Source organism: Ictidomys tridecemlineatus, chromosome 2 (genome assembly GCF_052094955.1).
Source record: "Ictidomys tridecemlineatus isolate mIctTri1 chromosome 2, mIctTri1.hap1, whole genome shotgun sequence".
Lineage (NCBI taxonomy): Eukaryota > Metazoa > Chordata > Mammalia > Rodentia > Sciuridae > Ictidomys > Ictidomys tridecemlineatus.
In genome coordinates, this window is record NC_135478.1 from 152,582,890 (window position 1) to 152,605,905 (window position 23,016).

General features: G+C 37.1%; 1 protein-coding gene across 1 annotated transcript in view; it reads right to left on the reverse strand.

Annotated features, from left to right (window-relative positions):
- The window catches only part of Dnah11 (dynein axonemal heavy chain 11), a 310,480-nt gene that overhangs the window by 15,480 nt on the left and 271,984 nt on the right, over positions 1–23,016 (reverse strand). The window contains exons 68-75 of the mRNA XM_021728753.3: positions 22,124–22,264; positions 17,608–17,778; positions 15,178–15,300; positions 12,985–13,178; positions 11,623–11,771; positions 10,664–10,791; positions 7,768–7,995; positions 1,806–1,997 (exon numbers count right to left, since the gene is read on the reverse strand). Of these exons, the coding sequence (XP_021584428.2) occupies positions 1,806–1,997; positions 7,768–7,995; positions 10,664–10,791; positions 11,623–11,771; positions 12,985–13,178; positions 15,178–15,300; positions 17,608–17,778; positions 22,124–22,264 (1,326 nt within the window). The remainder of the gene's footprint in view (positions 1–1,805; positions 1,998–7,767; positions 7,996–10,663; positions 10,792–11,622; positions 11,772–12,984; positions 13,179–15,177; positions 15,301–17,607; positions 17,779–22,123; positions 22,265–23,016) is intronic.

Genomic DNA, 23,016 nt, shown 5'->3' on the forward strand with positions numbered 1-23,016 from the left:
CCTTCTGGTTACATTTAATTAATGCCAGTTCTGCATTGCAGCATCAGATATGGATCTTCATGAAAATTTTAATTAGCTAGAGGGTCTGTTCTTTTCAATAAGTGATTCTCTCTCGATTTTTGTCTTTCACACATACCTTCTTTTTGTAAATGTTTTTTTTTTTTTAGTTGCAGATGGACACATTACTTGTATTTTGTTTGTTTTTATGTGGTGCTGAGGATCAAACTCAGTGCCTCTAATGTGCTAGGTAAGGGCTCTGCCTTGCCACTGAGCCACAACCCCGGTCCCAACACATACCTTCTTGAAAGGGGCATATGTGCACATATTAACTTATTTCCCAAAACTTGACAGCTTGCTTTGTGATGTATAGCAAATGACTTGGGTGCAGACGTTTGAGTCACACATGAGACTATGTTAAAAACCTGAAGCTGCATTCACCCTGGACCCCACTGGGAGAAGCAGCAGGACACAAGACAATTTAATTGGCCAAGCAGTGTTGCCAGACTGGGATGTGAGAGCTGGAGATAAATACTTATCGGCTCCTTTCTTGCTGCATTTCCACCTTCCATTGTATATAGGGCTCTGCTCAGATAGGACAGTATTCCTGGGCTCATCTTCATGGGACAGTTATGCAGGACTTGAACTTAAGTATCAAAGGTGCCACTTATCTTTTTGCTCAGAATGATTCTAATAATCAATTTTATGTGTTTAACATTATAAACAAAACAGATCAACACAAGAAAATCATTCCATCAGCCAAAGCATGCTTTCAAGCATGCAGACTTAGCTTTTAGTTTCATAAATTAAAAAAAAAAAAGATAGGGAATATTGATTGTCATAAACTATATTAAAACCATTTATTTTGGAAACAACTTGCTCAAAATTTGTTCCTTGGGAGCACACACCCATGCTGTGTACCCAGCAGATTTATGCTGATAGCAGTCGAATCAACACTGAAGCTTGAGAAAACACTGATGATAAAAACCAAAAGAACATCAAATAACCATGCTTCCCTAGACACGTGCATGGGTGACTTTAAAGGCCCTTTATAGAACGTGGCTGAGAGTCCAACACCTGGTTGATTTTGACAAATATATGCCAATTTTAACAGACTTAATGGAAAAAGTTCCCCATGTGAGGATTAAACCAGGATCTCCTTCGGAACGAATGGGTCTTTGAAATCCAATCATGGGGTTTATAAGAGTTTACACAACTGTTCTTGATGAGGCATTCCCATTCCCATCTGTAAAACACATTTTAGCTACAAAATAAAATCATTCATCTACCTTTAACTTCAAATCAAGGGGAACGTTACTGAGAAAGTCACAACAAGGTGGCATCCTTAATACATAATAATGACATATGCGGGAAATGCACCATTATTTATACATGTGACGCACTGTAAATTGCTTCCATCATCAGAACTAATTGTAGTGATTATTAATGCAGTGTTATGAACTGTCAGAATTGCTGTATGTAATTACATTTGTGCAAATGCTTCATTACCTGCCTAATGAATCCGGCATATATGCACATGTAAACCACTGTTTTTGTTAACATAATGAAGGACATTTTTTTTTTCCACTAAGCTGCTGATGTAGAACTGTTTTGACCTATCTTATAAAGTTCGACCGTCCACTGCTAGAAAACCGTTGGTGTGGTTTATTTTCAAACTTGGCATATGTAGTGTCAGCTATTTCAGTAATAGCTTCCAAGAAAGAAATCATGGTCCATTTTGATAATGCCTAAAGACTGACAGGTTCAGTATACTCCTTGGAAGGTACCATCTGACCACGAGTACTTACCTTAGGATTTGCCTCCAAGTAGTTGTACAGGACATTGGCACAGATGGTGAGGTCTCCAGGGTTGAAAGGATAACTCCGGCTCCAGCCTTGGGGACCAAACCTCAGTCTTCCAGCAACACAGGCATGGAAGTAGCACAAAGAAAAGAGGATGCTTTTAAACTCCTGTTCCTTGGAGCACATCTCAAGTGTATCCTGTGAGAAAAGGGAAAAAAAATGCATGACTATCTATATGGTTTGCAAAGGTCTGAGTTTTCAATACTCTTGTGAAGGATTCGAGGGAGATATTCTACAGAGATAACTATAGTTCCAAGAGAGCACAAGAGGTAGCTATTTGATATTTTTGTCTCTGTTGATTTAAAAGGAATCTTCTCATTTTGCTTGTTATTCTGAGTGCTTCTAAGTTCACTAGAAAATGAGGCAATTTATTTTAACCATGGTAAGACTTGCTGGATGTCATTTTTTTCCCCTGTAAAATATTTCATGGTCTTAGAATCATCACCAGTAGAATGCTAGTTAACCATAGCTATCCTTTGTTCTCACCCATACATTCCCTGGTTCCATAGTAATAAAGATCATCTAGACACATGGCCACCTGCTGGAAGACTGTTTCCCACCTCCTTTCAAACCAGAGGGACCAGATAATCAAGTTTTTTGTCAACAGAACTTGAGCAGAACTGATGTACATAAATTCCATGTTGTTTGCTTAATAGGAAACGGCTCACCCTCGCTGTCACTCTTTTCCCTTTTCTGAAGGCTAGAAATGATGAGAGGATAGCCTTGAGTCAGGCATGGGAGGTAGATGATGGAGGAACAGTGTGTTTGAGAGAACAAACTGCTGTCTTGCTCGACTCATCACTGTGATATTCTCTTTGTTACAGCACCTCAGCTTGACCTTAGCTAATACAACCACCATGACACACAGTCTCCTTCCAATGAACTAGGAGTAAAATTTACTCTTAAGATGTGTGAATGACACAGGAAGGATTGGAAAACCTGTGCCTGTGGGAATGCCTTTGGTCTAGATCTGCGGGATTTGTTTTTGAAAATGTAGAGGAAAAGTAGACTCCTAGCATGCTACACTGATCTGGTTAGAGCCCCAACAGCTGTCAAACAAGAAGGCAGAAAACAGCTGTCCAGTCTACAGTTTGAGGACGTACTTTACTCAAGGTCAGCAGTTCTAGGTGGAAAACAACAAAAAGATGTTGAGATAACTCCTGCAGCTGGTATTAGGCAGGAGGGGACAGTTAGGCCACAATCTATACATTACTGTCTAGGATGTCAAACTACAGCCAGTCAAAATTTCAGATGGAGCTGAAAACATGGACATTATTAAAAATATGTTTAGGATTTTTGAAAGGAGTTCAGTTCTAGTCTCCCAAGGGACTGCTGTTACTAAACCAAGTCTAGATTTTTTTTTTCCCCTGTGGGTCAGAACCAGAAGAGTGTTTACTTTCTTTCCATCATGCTTTCAAGCAGAATCAGAGGTACCGCCACATACAGTTCTAGAATTGGGCGGGCTACATATAGTGCAGACCCAACAAAGTCACTAGGTCTCTCTAAGTCATCAGGTCATTTTTGGTAACTTATGGGATTTGGCAATGTATAATCATCAAAAATAACTTTTCTACAATTAAACACCAAATAAAAGGCAACCTTGTAAAAGAAGAAAAGAGAAACCAAATAATTGGAATTAACCTTGAAGGATATAAAAATGTGTTCATGTGTAAGAAATTTCCAGGGGACCCACTATAAGTATCAAAATTTCACATCAGAATTATGATCTAGCAAGACATTTAACAGCCTCTTGAATTACAGATAGGTCACATAAGACCCCAAATACTATAATAATGAAGTACATCAACTCAATCTATTATTTCACATAACTTAGTTTTATCCTCAGTTCTAAAAAGTATGTGTCAATGTCCATTTCCTTATGCTCTGATAACATAAATGCTGATGAACAAAATTATGAATCAGGTTTCTCTAAGAAAAAGTATGAGTCTACCTACCATTCCATATTTCAGGCCAGTTGTATTTTTACAAGCCAAATGATGAGCAAATTAATATCAGAAAATAGACAAATAACATTGTGAACAGAGAACATGAATTTTCACATACATGATAGTGCTATCTGGCCCGGAGCCTCTGGCTTCACATATATAATTACCATTTATTTGTTTCTGCTTGCAAATTTCACAGAAATAGAAATCCATATTCTTAGTCTTAAAAAAATATGTTTATTTTAGTATGAAAAGAGCCCAAACAGTATTCCTTTCTGACATTTTCAAAAGGCAAATGCTAATACACTGTAAGAGATGGATGTTGGTAAGCATCCTAAAAAAAAATGGTTCCTTATGTCTTTGTCACTTTAATGATCAGATTCACGTGATTATCCTAGAATTCTCAAGGGAATAAAGCACTAATATTAAGTGCCTCCAACGTTAGGAGGTACATTCTAATTCGAGAGGATGAAAAATACAGATTTGATTTGATTTGAAAACTAAAGCATACAAAACAAAAACACCCAAACAGAACATTTACTTGCCTAGTCCCTTTGGGTGTTTTCCTTAGCTAAGAGGGTCATCTGGACAGCAAGAACAACTGGGACACATTTATTTAACCCACTTGAGTGACACAGCAGGTAGTATGCACCACTTTCTACTCATATCACACACTTTAATCATACTGGGCATGGCAGCAATAGAGAATGCCCAAGGTGATTTGAAGACAGTAAAACTGTTACCGAGACCACTATGCCTGCCTTAATGTTTTATTGCTGATTTTTATCCAGGCATATGATTAGGTAAATTTGCTTTTCCCAGCCTCTTTTGCAGCTAGGTAATGCAATGTGATTACATTTGACCAGTAACATGAAAGGAGAAATCTTTGCCTGCCATAGTGCACTTAAAAAAGCCATATTGTAAATATTTAAATGTATAGTAGCTACCCCTTATTTGTAGTTTCACTTTCTGTACTTTCAATTACCTGTGGCCAACCACCATCCCAAAATATTAAATGGAAAATTCCAGAAACAGTTCAAAAGCTTTAAATAGTTTTCACAGCACTTTGCTATAACTACTCTATTTTATTATTAGTTATTATTATGAATCTATTACTGTGATGGACTTATAAACTTTATCATAGGTATATATCACAAGAAAAAATAGAGTACATAAAGGACTTGTTGCTACTCTTGGTTTCAATTAATACTGTAGTCCCATGTCATCTGTTTTCCCCCACAGATGACATGGGACTACAGTATTAATTTGTAGGAACCATTTTTTTAAAAAGTTCAACAAACATGTTCCCTTGGTCATCATCTTTGTTTCTTCTCTTGCCCTTCTCTTGATCACATGGACATGGGAATGGCAATACTCTCAGCCACCTGGGACATGATGGGTGCATCCTAAATATAGTGCAATGGTAAGCTGTAAAAAATGTGGTTACTGATAATCTTCCAGTGACACATGTGAGTTCTGAAGGGCCTGCACCCAGAACTCTCACATGGCAGAAATATTTTTAAACCCATTTAAGCCATTGTTGTTTTGTAAGAACTTCATTTAAAAGTAGCCAACTTGAAATCTGGACTGATAGAGAGTGCTGGGAGCTTATTCATAGATAGCCATGGAGGACAAGGCCGATACCCTTGAATGACATTTTAAAAACTACATTTTACTTTCAAACATAATGACAAGTGGACATTCACTAAAGATTCTTCCTTAGACTTTTTTTTTTTTAAAATTTTGGATAAAATAGGCTTGAGAAGTTTAGTGGATCATGTGGATGATCTTTCCTTTTGCTATATGTGATCAAATTTAGCCTTAACATTTAAGAGTATTCTCTTTGGGCTGCAGATGTAGCTCACTGATTGAACACTGGCCAAGGGTTAGATACCCAGAAGCAAAGACAAACAAACAACAAAAAAAGAGTATTCCTCCCACTAGAAAAAACAGTTCTTCTTAAAGTTCTTAAAAGTCTTTCTGACTTTCTAAATGGCAGTCAGAAGAACGGCTACTTTCAAGAATAGACTAGAACAGGTGTTCTTTTTTTTTTTTTTAAAGAGAGAGAGACAGAGAGAGAGAGAGAGAGAGAGAGAGAGAGAGAGAGAGAGAGAGAGAGAGAGAGAGAGAGAGAGAGAGAATTTTAATATTTATTTTTTAGTTCTCGGCGGTCACAACATCTTTGTTGGTATGTGGTGCTGAAGATCGAACCCGGGCCGCACGCATGCCAGGCGAGCGCGCTACCACTTGAGCCACATCCCCAGCCCTAGAACAGGTGTTCTTAACTGGAGAATTCATGCATAGGTTTTGGAGCAATTATATACAACATATTTTTGAATATGCATTTTTCTAGAGAGAGTATCTAAAGTATTATCAAATTCTCAAAGGGGATCCTCACCCCCCAAAACAAACAAACAAACAAGCAAATAAATAAATAAGAAGCTGAAAGATAATTGGGTAAAAGCATATTTGTTCAAGAAATGCCCACTTTCATGTTTAAGACAGTTCTTTTAGGGGAATGGATAGATTGTAAATATATTGAGTTCCTCTCTTTTAAACTTATTTTAGGGAAGAACTTGAAAGTGTCATAATTGATTAGAAAGTATAAATTAAGAGATGATAAAAAGACAAATATGTGTCTGCCATTGTGCAGTTAAAAAGCCATATTGCAAATATTTAAAAGATTCAACAAGATTTTTAAGTGCCTATTGCTTACACAGTCTTCTGTATATCTAGCCTATAAATTACACAATTATTTAAGTAATTAGCCATGTTTTTCAACATTGTATTCTTAAAGTGGCCTATTATAATTTTCTCATAAAGTTGGTTTAGGTATTGGTCCAAAAGGTACTGGAGAACAAGTTAAATGTGTTGGGGGGCTTCAAGGAAAATGATAACGTTTCTAATGGGGGCCAAATCATGTCTATTTCTTCTTCACAACTTATTCTATTCTTAATAAGACTGCTATTTACCTAGGATTTCCAAAAATAAAAAAAGAAGGAGAGCTAGGAACGCAAAGAAATAGAAACAAAGAAAAATGAAAGACTTGGTCTTAATACAGATAGATACAATAATTTGAGTATCGGGAGTAATGGTAATTGGGCTATCATTCATGTATACACATATTAATTTGTTTTATTTTGAAAGGAGATTAAAATATAAATAAGAAGCTATCATGACTATAATCTGAAAAAAAAGGGACTTTGAATTTAGTAATATAAACGAGAGCTGAGGGTTGGGATTGTAGCTCAGTGGTAGAGCACTTGCCTAGCATGTGTGAGGCTCTGGGTTTGATCCTCAGCATCACATAAAAATAAATAAATAAAATAAAGGTATTGCATTCATCTACAACTAAAAAAAGAAAAACCAGATCTGAAATATCATACGGAGACTTTTTTCTTGTCATCACAGTCATCCACATCCATAAGAATACTGTATTTCACCACAGAACTGTTGCTGCGTTAACATAAATTCATGAGGATTGTGTGCATCCTAATCCTGTGCCAAAGACAGTTTAGTAATAAATGATTCTTAAGTACTACTGGCACAATTAAAAAGAAAAACTTCACATGATGGTTTCACTCCACTTCTTGCAAAATAATTTGGCATAAAATTTGTGACAACTAGGCAGTGAAATGTGGTAAAAAAATCTTTTCCTTTTTCTGTGGTAAGAGATACTAGTTTGAGAAAGTTCCTCAAGCATTATTGAGTTTGTATATCTTATGCATGTGGCTATGGTTTTCTTAGTTTTAGTGGGAACATTAAATATATTTCTGAGTCATCAGACTAGGGCAGTTCTTTTAAGAAACTAAGACACAGACATACACACACACACATTCATACACACCTCCCCTCAGAGATGTTAACACCAATCCTCTGAGACACATGAGTTGAAGATGGTCTCCAGAGCCTTGTGAGAACTCTGATTTTACTGTCAGCTCAGGTTGCTTCTGCTTTCTTACCGGATCAAAGTTGTACAGAGCAGCATGCAAATTGGCTAGCATTCCTGTGGGAGGCTCGTTGGTGATCTTAATGGAATTTTCCAGAAGTCCTTGAGGGATGATGTGCTCATCGGGTGTACGGGCAGACTCAGCACTCATGAACACCCTGTAGTCTTCATGGCTTCCATGGCTATATCTTTCAAGAAGTTTCTCCAAGGTTCCTAACCATTTTGCTACCAAATGGACATTCTGAAAGACAGTATGGCTTATGATTCCTATACAATTTTAGCAAATTACTTGAATTCTAGTATTAGAACATTTTCTAACATATATACACACAAGCATATATATGTGTGGGTTTAAAACTCAGAACAATGACCTACATTTTCTTTTTTTTTAAGTCAGAAAAGGGGGGGAAAGGTAAAACAGTTGAATATTGAATATATTAAATGTTTCACTGAATTTGTCATTGTTAACCAGAATGTCCCCTAAACATGTACCTACTTCAAATATTTATTGTTAAGAATGAATGTGTGTATCTGTAACATGACATTGTTCTTAAATTAAAGAGCTGCCAAAAGCTGCACACACAAAACCACAAACACTACCATCATCATCACAATTATCTTGTGAGTCACAAATGTGCTTTCAACACTAAACACTCATGGGTGGAGACTGATCATTGGTTCTGGGGGAGAGGTCTGAAGGCTGTATCTGATATGCCCTCCAGTTTTGGAGACGTTTTGAAACAGTGACTAAAACATCACACCCAGGGACACATAACTATTTCCAACAAGAAAAATGCTTAAGATTATAATATGTACAGAAATAGAGAGGGCAAAGACAAACAAGGAAGGGAATAGTAATGTAGGCATTCTTTGAAATTTTTGTTGTAGGAAGACCTATGCCAATTCGGTTGTTCACATCATTAGGCTTTTATTCCCATAGCAAATACTGAACATTGCCAGGAGTCCTGGGCTGAACTATGTCCCTTCCAAAACTCAGGTGTGAAAGCAGTAACTTCCAGTACTTCACAATGCAAATAGTATTCAGAGATGGAGCCTTTCAAAGAAGTAATTAAGACTAAATAAAGTCATATGTCCCCATATGACATACGATAAAGACACAGACAAGTTTGACCATCTATAAGTCAGAGAGAGAGGTGTCAGAGGAAACCAGACCTGTTGTTACCTTGATCTCATGCTTCCAGTCTCCAGAACTGCAAGAAATTAAATTTCTGTGGATTAAGTCATGTAGTCTATAACACTTTGACTTGGCAGCCCTGGAAATGAATCCAGTAAAGACCCAAGTTTCCTCTCCTACATGCTTGCTATGGGGTTCTAACAAGAGTTCTTCTCATACCAATCAGGAAAGTGAGTAACAAAACCCGTTTTCTAAGTTCAATTATGTCCTGTCATTTAGACAATAGCTACCTCTTGAGTAGCTGGGACTCCAGGCACATACCACGACACACACCTGGCTCTAATCATAGGCTCTTTTGAGGATGACTGTACCCCTTCTATTCTTCTCTCTAGTACTGAGCTCTTGGGTGCATGAGAACTCTCAATAGATTCTTTTTGGGGGGGAAGATTTCAGTATTTTTGAAGTAGATGAGCAATAACTGCTGTCTCTGGGGGAAAAAAAAAACAGACCTCCACTCTAGCACATCTGATTCTGAGCCTCAGGAGAGGAAGCACCACCATCCCAAGTCCCTGTATGAAGCTCTCTATCAAGGTCATCTGAGCAGTGGGTATTATTAATCCAGAGGATATATTCCTACAAATGAAAGCCTGCTTGGACTCTGGGCAGCTTCATTGTGAACCCAGTTTTATTTCAAGCAAAATACAACATGTGTCAACATACTGGATGCTACGGGAAACAATACCTATCTGCGGAGCCTTACTGTAACGATTGGAGATAAGGTATCCTGTGATCACCTACTCAAGGTAATCTTCGGGCTCATTGTGTCTCAAACCAAATGGCCGCTGCCAGACCTGCTGACAGCTAGAGGGGCTTGCCTGAGGAGTCAGCACAGCTCCCAGGGGCCCCTGGAGCTGGCCTGTGCTCCATGGCTCCTGTTAGAATCCCTGGCTAAGAAAACCACCTAGAAGATTCTACCATTTAGTAGAATCACATACCTGTGTAATGTCAACCCTAGAAGGGAGGAATGAATGGTCTAATCTCCTTAATTTACAAACCAAGAGAAAGCTACCCAAATGCTTAGGGGCAGTGAGAGTTGTATAAAAGTGCGTGTGTGTGTGTGTGTGTGTGTGTGTGTGTGTGTACACACACACTGGACTCTGTCAACGTTAAAGCAACATACAACTTCTGCTACTACCATAGCAATAGTGTGGCAATCTCTAGGAAACTGTTTGTCCTCAAGTGCTACAGTAGTGTTGCAGACATCTACAAGTCAGGAGACAAATGGGATTCTTCTTAATATTTAAAAATTTTAAAGCACTAGGCAGGCTCTCCACGGAAGAGAGCCATCCCTCTCAGCAGAGTCCCTAATTCCCATAGAGGTATCATGAATGTGAGTATGCCACCTGGCTCCTTGAATCCCTGTGTGTTATGATGAGAAACCCTTTCCCCCTCTCTGGGCAGAGCAGCTCTGCATTATCCTGTGTTCATGCTCAGTGTTTTCCAGGAAATAAATAAATAAATAAATAAATAAATAGATAGATAATTTTTTTTTTTTTTGGTGGGGGGCGAGGATCAAGGATTGAATTCAGGGGCACTCAACCACTGAGTCACAACCCCAGCTTTATTTTGTATTTTATTTAGATACAGGGTCTCATTGAGTTGTTTAGCACCTCACTTTTGCTGAGGCTGGCTTTGAACTCAGCCTCTCAAGCCCCTGGGATTATAGGCATGTGCCACTGTGCCCAGCCACTTTCTAGGAAGAATTAATACTCACTTGGAGCATGACCCAGTGTCCTCCTCTGGAAGCTTTCTCCAGTGCCATTTCAGCCACGGTCTCTTGACCTTGTCCTAAAGACACATTGTGGAATTTTCCCGAGTCAATTGTAAACCCAAGTCTTTTGCCTGTGGGGGAATACAACATGGCGAGAGAGGAAATGTCAGTGGAGAAGGGGTGAGGAGAGTCTGAATTTAGTGATCTAATGTACATGGGTGGTCACTGCTGCCATCTTCCAGGTCACTTTCCTGGAGGATCTGAACTAGATCTCTGTGGTTTCCACAAGTGGCTTTGTGAGCTCTCCACAGTTGCCTTCCCGCAAGCATTAGAAAAGCCTGTGGAAGTCAGTTCCTTTGGTTTTATGATAATAAAGCTTTTGACATTTTGATAGATGGCAGCATTGTTAGGGAGCTTTCTAAACTCCTGCAGGAGTAGCAAAGCATTTCCCTCATAAAAAGGAGCAACATGTGGTAGATATCACATTTTTTTTTTTGAAGGATTGGTTCATTGGGTAAATGCACAAGCTCTCACCTTGTGAGGCCGCATTTAAATTGAGCACAGTCAGGTCACAGCTACATTAACCTGGTATTCCTGGTGTAGACCGTGGGGAATAGTAATCCACAACACAAAGCGCCAGTGCCTTGCACAATCAAATAGACTTGCTCTAATGACCATTATTTAGTTACAGGGGGCACAAGATTATATGAGCATGGAGAAAATTGCCCTCTGGCCCTCATCTACTCAAAAGGTGGGAAACAGTACAAAAGAAACTTGCATGATGCCAACCAGATGAATGTTCCGTTTGAACATTTCTTCAGACTGCAGTGTTATTAGTCTTACATTTTTCATACACCCAATCTCCAACAAATGGAAAAAAAAAAAAAGACGACTGTGAACATGTGGGCAGCAGGTAAAAGATGGGGAGGAAGGGCAGGCCAGTAAGCCCCCTGGCCACTCACCAAGCACCTCAAGGTCTTTAAGGGCATCCACCCCTGGAGACAGGATGAAGAATACTGGCGTGGCTGGGCTGCTTTCTTCAAACGCTTTTCCTAAATCCAATCTGGTCCTCTCCACATACTTTGCACCCATTTTTTCCTCCACAAAATTTCTATTAAAAAAAGAATATGCTAAAAACATGATAATTGATTTCAATCTTGAAAAGCATCTCCACTTGGATCAGCCTAAATCATAAGCACAGGAAAAGAAGCAAGCCACATGTATTATGTGGGGTGGCTTTTTAGAATGACAACATGAATCCAACTAGATTTATGCAGGAGGTGTATCCATGAAACCCCTCTGTACTTATGAAACTCGGAAAAGCAGAGGCCTGCATTCTATTTGGGGGGCTTCTGAGATACCCACCCCCCCAGTACCATCACCTGCCTGCATATGGTTTTGTATCCCCCAAATCCCCTGCCAGATTCCCCGATTACTTATTAACAGTTCATTAGATTTGCCACAGTGCAATTTTCCAGCCTGCTGGGCTTCTCATGAATATACAAATGCTTTTTGGGGTGTTTCTAACACAGGGAAGCTCAATTAAGCAGAGATTATTTTCCAGCAGCATCAGATTTAGCAGAAAGTAAGTACTACTAAGCAGAATTAACTTGTAAAGTAGGGATCGGCAGAGGTTTCTGCAAAGGGAAAATTGGCTGAACTAGACAAAGCAAAGGAAAAAACCTGAGGCACATGAACACTACTGAAGAAAGAGGAGCACAACAGGGGAGGAAGTCAAGAACTCTTAGGTTGGTGAATTCAAATTAGAATAAGACTTGTGTGAATTAAGCAGCATATTACCATTTAGAAGCCAAAAGGACAAAGAAAAAGGACACTGGAATAGAGATGTAGACAGGGTTTCTGTTTTTAAATTGCATTGGTTGTAAAGTTATAGGATTCTGAGTTGCTCCGTAAAAGGATCTTTTTTTTTTTTTTTTTTGTCTGACATGCTAAATCTTCAGAGCCAAAATGCTACCACTGAATAAAGATGATGGAAATTGTTCTTGGATAATGCATGTTCCCAGCCTTTGAACTCTGCTGACACCCATCTCTCTTCCAAGAATATTTCCATCAGATTCCCCATCTCCCCTTCTGATTTCAAAATTGAGCTTTTCAGGAAGGATATATGCTGGTTCTGCCAATAGATCAGCACACTGTTTGGTGTTTTGTGAATTTTAACAATAGCACTGATTGAAACATCAAAATCTCAGCAGAATCACACCACATCAAAATAGACAGTTGACACTTCCACCAATCCCCCCTAACCCATAGGACCAAGTTTCCTCCATGTTAACTTGTATTTCCAGAGGTGTCAGCTGCCCTACCTGAGAGCGTATGTCATCCTGTCGGGGCGCACTGCTCTTAAAATTATCAGTTTCTGTATCCAACTTTTCTTCTTCCATTCTTGTGGTAACTTTTCTTTTTCTGGACACTCAGATTCAACCCACTTTCTCCACTGCTTGGAAGATCCTTCCACATCTCTGTCTATGCCTCGAAATTCTTCCATAAGGGCAAGTGCCTGGAGTACAAAAGGAAACGGATGGGAACAGCAGCTTCCAGCCAGAGAGACTTGAGGGTGATCTAGTCCCCTCTCAGCACATCATGCTGGACAGTCTTCATTCTGCCCTCCAGATCTACTCTCCCTTTTCCTAAGGGTGATCTCTAAGGATAATGTCAGCCAAGTTCCCCACTCCTTTTGCCGGGTTTGGCCAAAGGTAAGCAGTTGCAGCAGACTGGGGGCTGGAGAGAGAGGGGCAGGGTTTCTCTTTGCCGGCTCTTTCCCGCTGGGATGTCTTTGACAATGACAATATTAGCTCTCTCCCATAACTTCATTTCTCAGGAGTTCCAAGAGCTCCTTTCTCTCTTATTTTCTTCCCCATCCCTGGTTCATTCTTGCCCTCAATATAAAAATATATTCTTTGATAAACTCTATCACCCATTTGAATGTGCTATTTTCGGCAGAGACCACATTTCAACAATAAAAAAATAAGAATTAAAAAAAACAAGGGATATAGTTCAGTGGTAGCACACCCTGGGGTTCAATTCTCAGTTCCACAAACAAGAAAGATAAAACAGAAAACAAAATACTAGGTTATTTTTTTCTTTTCTTTTTTTTTTGTGGGGTGGGGAGTTGGTGTCCTAGGGATTGAACCTAGGGATGCTTTACCACCGAGCCACATCCTCAGTGCTTTTTATATCTTATTTGAAGACAGGGTCTCACTAAGTTGTCGAGGGTCCTGCTAACTTGCTGTAGATGCCCTTCAACTTGTGATCCTCCTGCCCCAGACTCCCATGTGGCTGGGATTTTAGGTGTATGCTACTGTGCTAGCCAAAACTAGTTTTTAAAAATAAAATCTTAATGTAATATAAAAAAATAAGGCATAACATTTTTAAAAAATTGTTTTTAGTTGTCAATGGACCTTTATTTTTTTTTATTTATTGATATGTGGTGCTGAGAATCAAACCGTGCCTCATACATGCTAGGCAAGCACTCTGCCACTGAGCCACAACCCCAGCCCCAGACATAACATTTTTTAAAGTATTTTTAGTTGTAGATGGACACAGTACCTTTATTTATTTATTTATTTATTTATTTATTTATATGTGGTGCTGAGAATTGAACCCAGTGCATCACATATGCTAGACAAGTGCTCTACCAGTGAGTAACAGCCCTAGCCTCATAACAGTTATTTTCAATGCATGGAAATATTTTTTCCTTTGAACAAAAAATGGGACAAAGTTTAATATAGGTCAAACAGCTTTAAGGAACTCTAGAGCCTGGGAGAATGAATTCTTAAAAACAGGATCTTCTGTTGGCACGGTGGTGCATGCCTGTAATCCCAGCAGCTCCGGAGACTGAGACAGGAGGATCATGAGTTCAAAGCCAGCCTCAGCAAAAGTTGGGCACTAAACAAGTCAGTGAGACTCTGTTTCTAAATAAAATACAAAATAGGGCTGGGGATGTGGCTCAGTGGTCAAGTGCCCCTGAGTTCAATCCTCAGTACCCCGCTGCCAAAAAAAAAAAAAAAAAAGGAAAGTAAGGCTCTTCTGACAGAAAAATGGAATAAGGATTGATAATTGGGGTTGTAGAAGGACATTCACTTTTTTCTTTATGATATTATTTTGCTTTAACATTTTACAATGAGAATAAAATCCTGTTTTGTTGTGCAATTTAAAAAATTTAGGAAAAGCAAAAAAATATAATTTAACAAAATGAAATGCAGAAAATAGATTTAAGTTGAAAAAAACCACATTTATATAACTTGACTTTTATCAAAGGTTCTGACTATATATAATTTTTCTATCCACACATAGGTCAAAAACTCTCTTACTTCCCAGTAAGAAATTAACCAATTTAATAATATGAATATAACAAAAGATCACATTATATACATTTTTTTTACAAATAAAATAGTGTCTAATATATCACCTGTAGCTTTAGAACTATATTTCTCCTTTTGTGAGAGCTAATATTTGAAGTAATATTTAGAAATTGAGAAACCAACTTGTCAATGTACCTTAATAGCACTCCATGACTGAGTTGTTAGAAAGTCGAGGGGACTTAGATAGGTGTGCTCAACTGGAAAGCGGAGCAGAAAATCCAGTTCAAGGGGGTCGACCTCTTTCTTTCTCAACAAAATCTTAAATACACAAAATTGAAAACGATCATGAGGTTTACATGGAAATCACAACCCAGGAAGCAGTCACCAGGGAAGATATGCCCGAATAGGCAGAGCCAAATCTGCTGGGATTCTGGCAAGCATCTATTCTATGGGTGAAATAAAGATTCTGAGAGTATGTCCATAATCGCAAAACCATTCCTGGAAATGTGATTAAAAAAAACAAACTGCAAAGGCTGACTTATTCCAGTTCTTTTTATTGTTTATCTTTATGTGGTGCTGAGGATCAAACTCAGGGCCTCACACATGCTAGGTGAGCGCTCTACCTCTGAGCCATAACCCCAGCCCTGCTTTATTCCAATTCTAATGATGATGGCTATTAGCAACATATTTGAAATATGCTTTATATTTAATCTTCTATTAAGGTATAAATTTATCTTAAATTTGTGATAGAAAATGAGAAAGCCTCTGGTGACAATAGACTTAATTACTAAACAGAGCAGAAATAGTATTGTAAGTTAACCTAGTATAGGTGCTATATTCAATAAACTGCAAGGAACATAAAAGATCTTTCTTATATGTGAGATTATCTTGAGTAAAGCTCAAAATTGTTTAACAAACATAATTAACTTGAATAAACTTTAAACAGTCTGGTTGTAGAGTTCATAATAAGTTCATAGTACATTTTGGAGGCAAAAATTAAGCATTCCTAATTTCCATGTAGAAATATAATACCTCTATAGTTAAACAGATGAGTTTTATGCTATCTAAAAAAATCTAGATATTTTCAAAATTCATTAAACTATCTTAGTTAATAATTAATTTTTCTTAATTCAGTTTATTTCAACAGTGAGTAATCATCCATATAGATAATGAAGATCTCATTTACACAGATTGACAGGAGTTGAGATAGATTCTACTTTATGGCATACAAGAGGAAGTTTTAAATAGATGTGTGTATCATGTATTATCATGCCTGACTCTTTCCTGTTAATTAGCGATAGTTATTTCATTTTGTAATGCCTTGCTCCTGTTTATCACATGCATTCGAAAACATCTACACTTATATTCTTAGAGAACCTAAGGGCATCTGTGATTATCAAAAATATCAAAAGGGAAGTGGTAGCTTATTATTATGCACATCAGGTGGTTACTAAATGTCATTTCTGGGCAAGGTCCTTTGGAAGACATGAAACAGGCAAGGCACAAATCTTCTCTCAAGGTTTTGAGGGACAGGAAGAACCATATCACAAAGTAGTTAATAAAAGATAACAGACTTGTTTCATCTGAACCTGGAGCTTGAAGTTGAATTATTTTTCCTTCTTTTTCTTACCACGGACACCTTAATTCCCACTTAAGCTTCCTTTTTAATCTTCCATATGAAAAAAGATTAAAAGGGAAGCTGGTCTCATGAAGATGGGGCATTAAGCCTAGAAGATAATTTATTTACCCATTTTTTCTGACAAATAATATTATATATTTATGGGACAAAATGTGTTGCTTTGATATATGTTTACATTGTAAAATGGTTAAATAAAGTTAGTTAATGCATCTATCACCTCATAATCATTTTTATTGCAGTGAGAACATTTAACCTAAAACATTACTCTTTTTGCTAGTTTGAAACATACATTATTATTGACTACTTGCAAAGGAACACTATGCAACCCTTAAAAAGAAAATTATGTCATTTGCAACAATATGGATAAAACCATTCATGTTTTTTAAAAGGACTCTGAGATATCCTTGGACCTCTTAGATTTGGACTCAAAATCCTAATCTTTTAATATATATATATATATATATATATATATATATATATATATATATATATGAGAGAATGTACATATAAATATACAAATATAAACATTATATATATATATGAGAGAATGTACATATAAATATACAAATATAAACATTATATATATATATATATATATATATAATTAGTTGTAGTTGAACACAATACCTTTATTTATTTTTATATAGTGCTGAGAATCGAACCCAGTGCCGCGCATGTGCTAGGCTAGCACTTAACCGCTGAGCCACAGCCCCATCCCTCAAGATCCTAATCTTAAAGGACCTTTTTGGTAGGATCTGGAAGGTTCTGGACAGGACCCAAGCATATCTGCTTAGCCAAAGCACTGTGGCCCAGGGGAGGGCTGACACATACTCCGTTTCTCCATGGGAACTTCAGACTCTCCTCTCACTATCAAAGGCTTCCAAGAAAGGCAGCTCTGCTTTCAGTCAAGCAGAAGGAAAATACCTGATAAACAGAGGGGTCTGCCTGTGGTCCCGGGGATGCTTTCAACTGACTCATCTCCTCACCTGAAAAGCCATGTGGGATAGGAAGGTGAGCTTGTCCTTCTCGAACAGCGCCTGGCTGGCGTGGAGGAAGATGGCGTGGGTGATGCTCTCCATCAGGACAGAGATGCGCCCCTGCGGGTCCTCCACCTTGTCAGCCTGTTCGATTGCTCTGTGGAACAGCATGTTGAAAGCCTGGGGGATTTAATGACTATTAGAAGGTGCCCATTGGTGCCCGCAGGTCTAGCTGGCCTCAAAACACAGGGCCTCAGACAAGGTTTATCTACGGGGAGAGAAAGGTAGACTTTTTACAATTATATGAGTTTTTTAAACAACTCCTGGTGCAAGGTAAATGCTCCTCATGTGTGTGACTGTCCTCCTTAAGGCAGGTCTATACAATCTTCTCTCATCTCCCTCCTAGCAACTAAGGTGCATCAGGCACTCTCCTTCCACCTGTGTACTTAAAAAAGTTTTTAAATTTTTGTAATCACAGTAAAATACACATAAAATTTGCCATTTAGCAAATTTAAGTGTGTAATTTAGTAAAGTATATTCACGTTATTGGGCCACCAATCTCTAGATTTTTTTTTTAATCCTGCTAAACTGAAACTCTGTACCTATTAAACCACCACCATCATCCATTCCTCCCTCCCTACCCCCTGACCCTGCAATCTCCATTCTGGATTTTTGCATCTATGAGTCTGACTATTCCAGGTACTTCATATGAGTGGAGTCATGCAAGATTTGTCTTTGTGGTTGGCTTATTTCACTCAGGATAATGCCCTCAATGTTCAACCATGTTGGAGCATGTGTCAAAAATTCCTTCTTTCTTTTTTAAATACATAATATCCCACTGTGTGCACAGATCATATTTTGTAAATCCATTAGAAGATATCTGGGTTGATTCTATCTTTTGACTATTGTAAATAATGCTCCTATGAATATGGGTATTGAGTTATCTTTAAGAACCTCTTTCAATTATTTTGGATATATTCTCCAACATGGAATTACTGAGTCATGTGGTGATTATATTTTTAATTTTTTAAAGGACTGCCATACTGTTTTCCATGGCAGTGGAACTGTTTTATACTTCCATCAAGAGTGCACAAGGATTCCAATTTCTCCATGTCCACAACACTTTTTTAAAAAAATTGTAATAGGTGTGAGATGCTACCTCACTGTGGTCTTGATTTGCATTCTTCTAATAACTAGTGATATTGAACCTTTTTTTGTATTCTTATTGGAGAAATTTCTGCTCAAGTCCTGAACCTATTTTTAAATCAGGTTGTTTTTTTCTGTGGTTCTACCCATGTATTTTTTTGGTATGCCCTTTGGTTCTCTCTTCTGTTAAAATCACTCTTGGTTTATATTACCTTTTCATACTTTGGTAGTAATGGGCCGGAAAAATTCATATATACATACATATATATATATATATGCATATATATGTATATATTTAATACACACAGATATGCATTTAAGTATGTAGAAATACATCTGTTTATATGTTTATTTTTGGTTGGTGGCCAGGGACCAGAGACCACAGACTGATGGATTGGTATATATTTGAATGAAAGGAATAGGCTGCAATGATACATACATATAGTAAATACTGGTAAGAAGGCATGGACAAAGTATTAATCTGATATTCTGACTTCTAATTTAATACAATGAAATGTGCACATCAAATATACCATTTGATGAGTTTTGACAAATGGCTATATTCCACTGACAACCACCATAATCAAGATACAGAGCCTTTCTGCTTTAATCACTGCAAAGAAGTCTTCATGTGCTTCTTTACAGTCAGTTCCTACCACCATCCCCAGTCCCATTCAACTACCGTCTTGCCTGTCACTGTAGATTAACCTTGCCTTTTCTATATTTTCATATAAGTTTATATGGTAGGTACTCCTAAGTGTCTGGATGCTTTTTCTGAACATAATGTTTTGGTGACCTTCCAATGGTTGGGTGTGTATCAGGCAATGTGTACCTTTACATTTTGAGCAACATCTTAATGTATGGGTGTGCCAAATTTATATATCCATTCACTTGTCAGTCCTTTGGATTATTTCCAAATTTTGGCTGTTATGAATAAAGTGCCTGTGAACATTTGTGAACAAGTTTTTGGTTGACATGTACTTTCATTTCCCTTAGATGAATACCCAGAGTAAAAACAAAGGATCATATTGCAACCGTACATTTAACTTCATAAGAAATTATCAAACTGCTTTCCAAAATAGTTTTATCAATCTGCATTCATTCCAGAAATGGGGAAGCTGCAGTACCATATCTATGCTACACTTGGTATTGACTGTCTTCTGAAATTTTAGCCATTCACATATTTTTTCTGATGATTGTTGCACATTTATAATGTGCTTAAGGGTAAACATGTCTTATTTATTATATGCCATGTCTATTCGACACCTATTATTGAGTTGTACAAGTTATTTATGTATCCTGATACAAATTCTTTGTTAGATAACATGTATCAGGAATATTGTTTTGCTAGTCTGTGCTTTACCTTTTATTTTCAGTGTCTTTTGAAGATCATAAACTTTATATTATGATAAGATTCAATTTGTTTCTTCTTTTTTTATCTTTCTGTTCCATTCTAAAAAAATATTTGCCTAAGCAAGGTATGGTGGCACATGCCTTTAATCCTACCAACTCAGGAGGATCATAAATTCAAGACCAGTCTTAGCAATTTAGCAAGGCTCTAAGTAACTAAGGGAGACCCTGTCTCAAAAATAAATAGGGCTGGGTGTGACTTAGTGCTTAATCACCCCTGGGTTCAATCTCTGAGTTACAAAATATATATATATATATCTTACCTAACTCAAAGCCCAAAGTTTTTTTTCCTTGTTTTTTTTTTTTTTTTTGGTAGAAAGTTTATAGCTCAGCCAATTTGTTTTGAATTAACTTTGTATATACCATGGTATAACAGCTGAGGTTTGTGTGATTTCACATGGTTGTCCAGTGGTCACAGCAGCTTCAGCTGTAAAAACCGTTCTACCCTCCTGGAGCTATCTGGGCATAGCTGCTGAAAATCAGCTGACCAGACATTGCACTTGCAGTAACTCAGTTCCAGTGAGCTCTTCTTATTTTTTAGTTTAACAACACTCCATCTTGATGAGTGTAAGTTCACAAAACATATTAAGATTAGCTTCTAACTTTGTTTTTTTTTTCCTGGAAAATTGCTGAGCTATTTAAAGTCCTTTGTATGTCCATACAAATTTTAGAACCAACTTGATTTCTACCAAAAAACAAAACAAAACAAAACAAAACACCATCTTCTGGGGTTTTTTGACTGAGACCAAATTGAATCTGTAGATCAACTGGGACAGTATTAACATCTTAAAAAGAATTCCAATTCATAAACATAGTACATCTATTTAATAATGATGTTTTGAATTTTTCAACAATATTTTATAGTTTTGTATAAAAATCTTGCATGCATTTTATTAAAATTATACATTAGAGTCTCATGATTTTAGAAATCATGGTAAATATTATTGGGCTGTTAATTTTATTTTCCATTATTTCTCTTATCTATAGAAATATGAAGGATTCTGTATATTGACTTTGTATCATGCGACCTTACTAGAGACTCATTTTTTAGTTCTATCAGCTTTTTTGTAGATTACATAGGATTTTCAACATACATGATCAGATCACCTGTGAAAAATGAAAGTTTTCCTTTTCCTTTTAAAAACTCTTGCCTTTTATTGTCTTATTGTACTGCTATAACTTCTAATATAGTGTTGAATAGAAAGCTGTGCTTGTTCATTTTTCAACATTACATTTGCTGTTGGTTTTTGTAGATGCCTTTTATCATGTTGAAAAGTTACCATATATTCCTTATCAGCTGAGAAGTTTTTCTCCTTCTGAAAACTATGTGTTGAAATATGCTAGGTTCTTTGCATTAATTGAAATGATCATTTGTTTTCTTTTATTCTATTAATATGATGAATAACCTCGTGTGCTTTGTTTTGAATGTTAAATCAAGTTGCATTTCTGCAATAAATTCCATTTAGTCATACTATATTGTGCTTGTTTTATATGGCTGAATTCAGTATGTCAATCTTTTCTGAGGACTTTTGCAACAAGGCCCATGAGAGGGACTGTACTGTAGCTTTCTCACAGTACTTTAGTATATAAGTGCCTTGCATATGTCATAGTGACTAGTTTTTATTCATTTTTCTTCACCAAGAAAACATGAGAATTCTCTAAATTCCTATATTTTCACAAAGACAGAATAGTTACCTCAAAGAAAAATCCTTTATATTTTAATAAACCCTTCATACTTTGTTTAGAAACAACACACAAATGTGATGAATCACATCAATACTCTCATTAGCTCAAAGCCTTACTAAAAATTATGAATGACAGTTCCTGAGAGATGATATTTCTATTGTTGTTTACTACATTCTTTAACTCCTTCATGGATATACTGACCACTTAGAGATAAATTCCTATTTTCCTGAAACACATTGAAACTTCTGAGGTTTTTGATTTTTCTTAGCCAATTCAACGTTACCTTCAAAGAGAATTGATAGATAGGGTTGATTTTTCTGAGATCATTAATAACAAAATAAAGAAGGGATGCTCTTGCCGCTACTGGTCTGTAACATTCTCGGGCCTCATTGATTTTTCTTTCATTTTCTTTGGCTTCAATCACCTATGGTGGGATCAAACAAAATTAGTAACTTACTCTTCATGTTCTCCAAACATACCCAGGCAATGGAAGGATGTATTTGAAATGAGAAAGGATTCATGTTAAAATAAACAACACAAATGGCATCTAAGTGCTTGAGCCTTTTTAGAATTATTAAATCCATATTCTTAAATATTTTTTTCATAAATTGAGTTTTAGTGAGAATGATTTCTGCTGCTTTATAGATGGCAGATTGAAACAACACTAATTGTTTTGGGTCCTATAGTGTTGATTTCTCAGGAATGTCACCTTCCTACCTCCCCTTTCTCTTTCAGGGCTTAATAACCCAGCTATATCACCTCCCAGGGATGGCTCTTAAAGTCTGCTGAGTCAATTTGATGCCAACAACTTTATTAGGCAACAAGGTGTACAAAAGCTGCCAAGGTCAATAATACATCCAATAGCAGTGCTCACTAAAAAGCATTTATACAAATACTGTCATGACCGTCTAATTTTAACAGCACCAGATCATCCATATGCTCATGTATTTCCATTTACTTTTATGTATTAGCCTCTGGGCTTGTTTAGAGAGATAATTAAAAAAAAAAAAACTACCACCATCCATCAACATATTCATTTTTATTCAAGGATCCAGTATCTGTTTCTTTTACCTAGGTCCATGGCTTTACAAGATACAATATTTTCCCAAAGTATTTCTATAAACTTGACTCACAGTATTTATGTATAAAAGGAAATAAAATATAGAGAATAGGGAA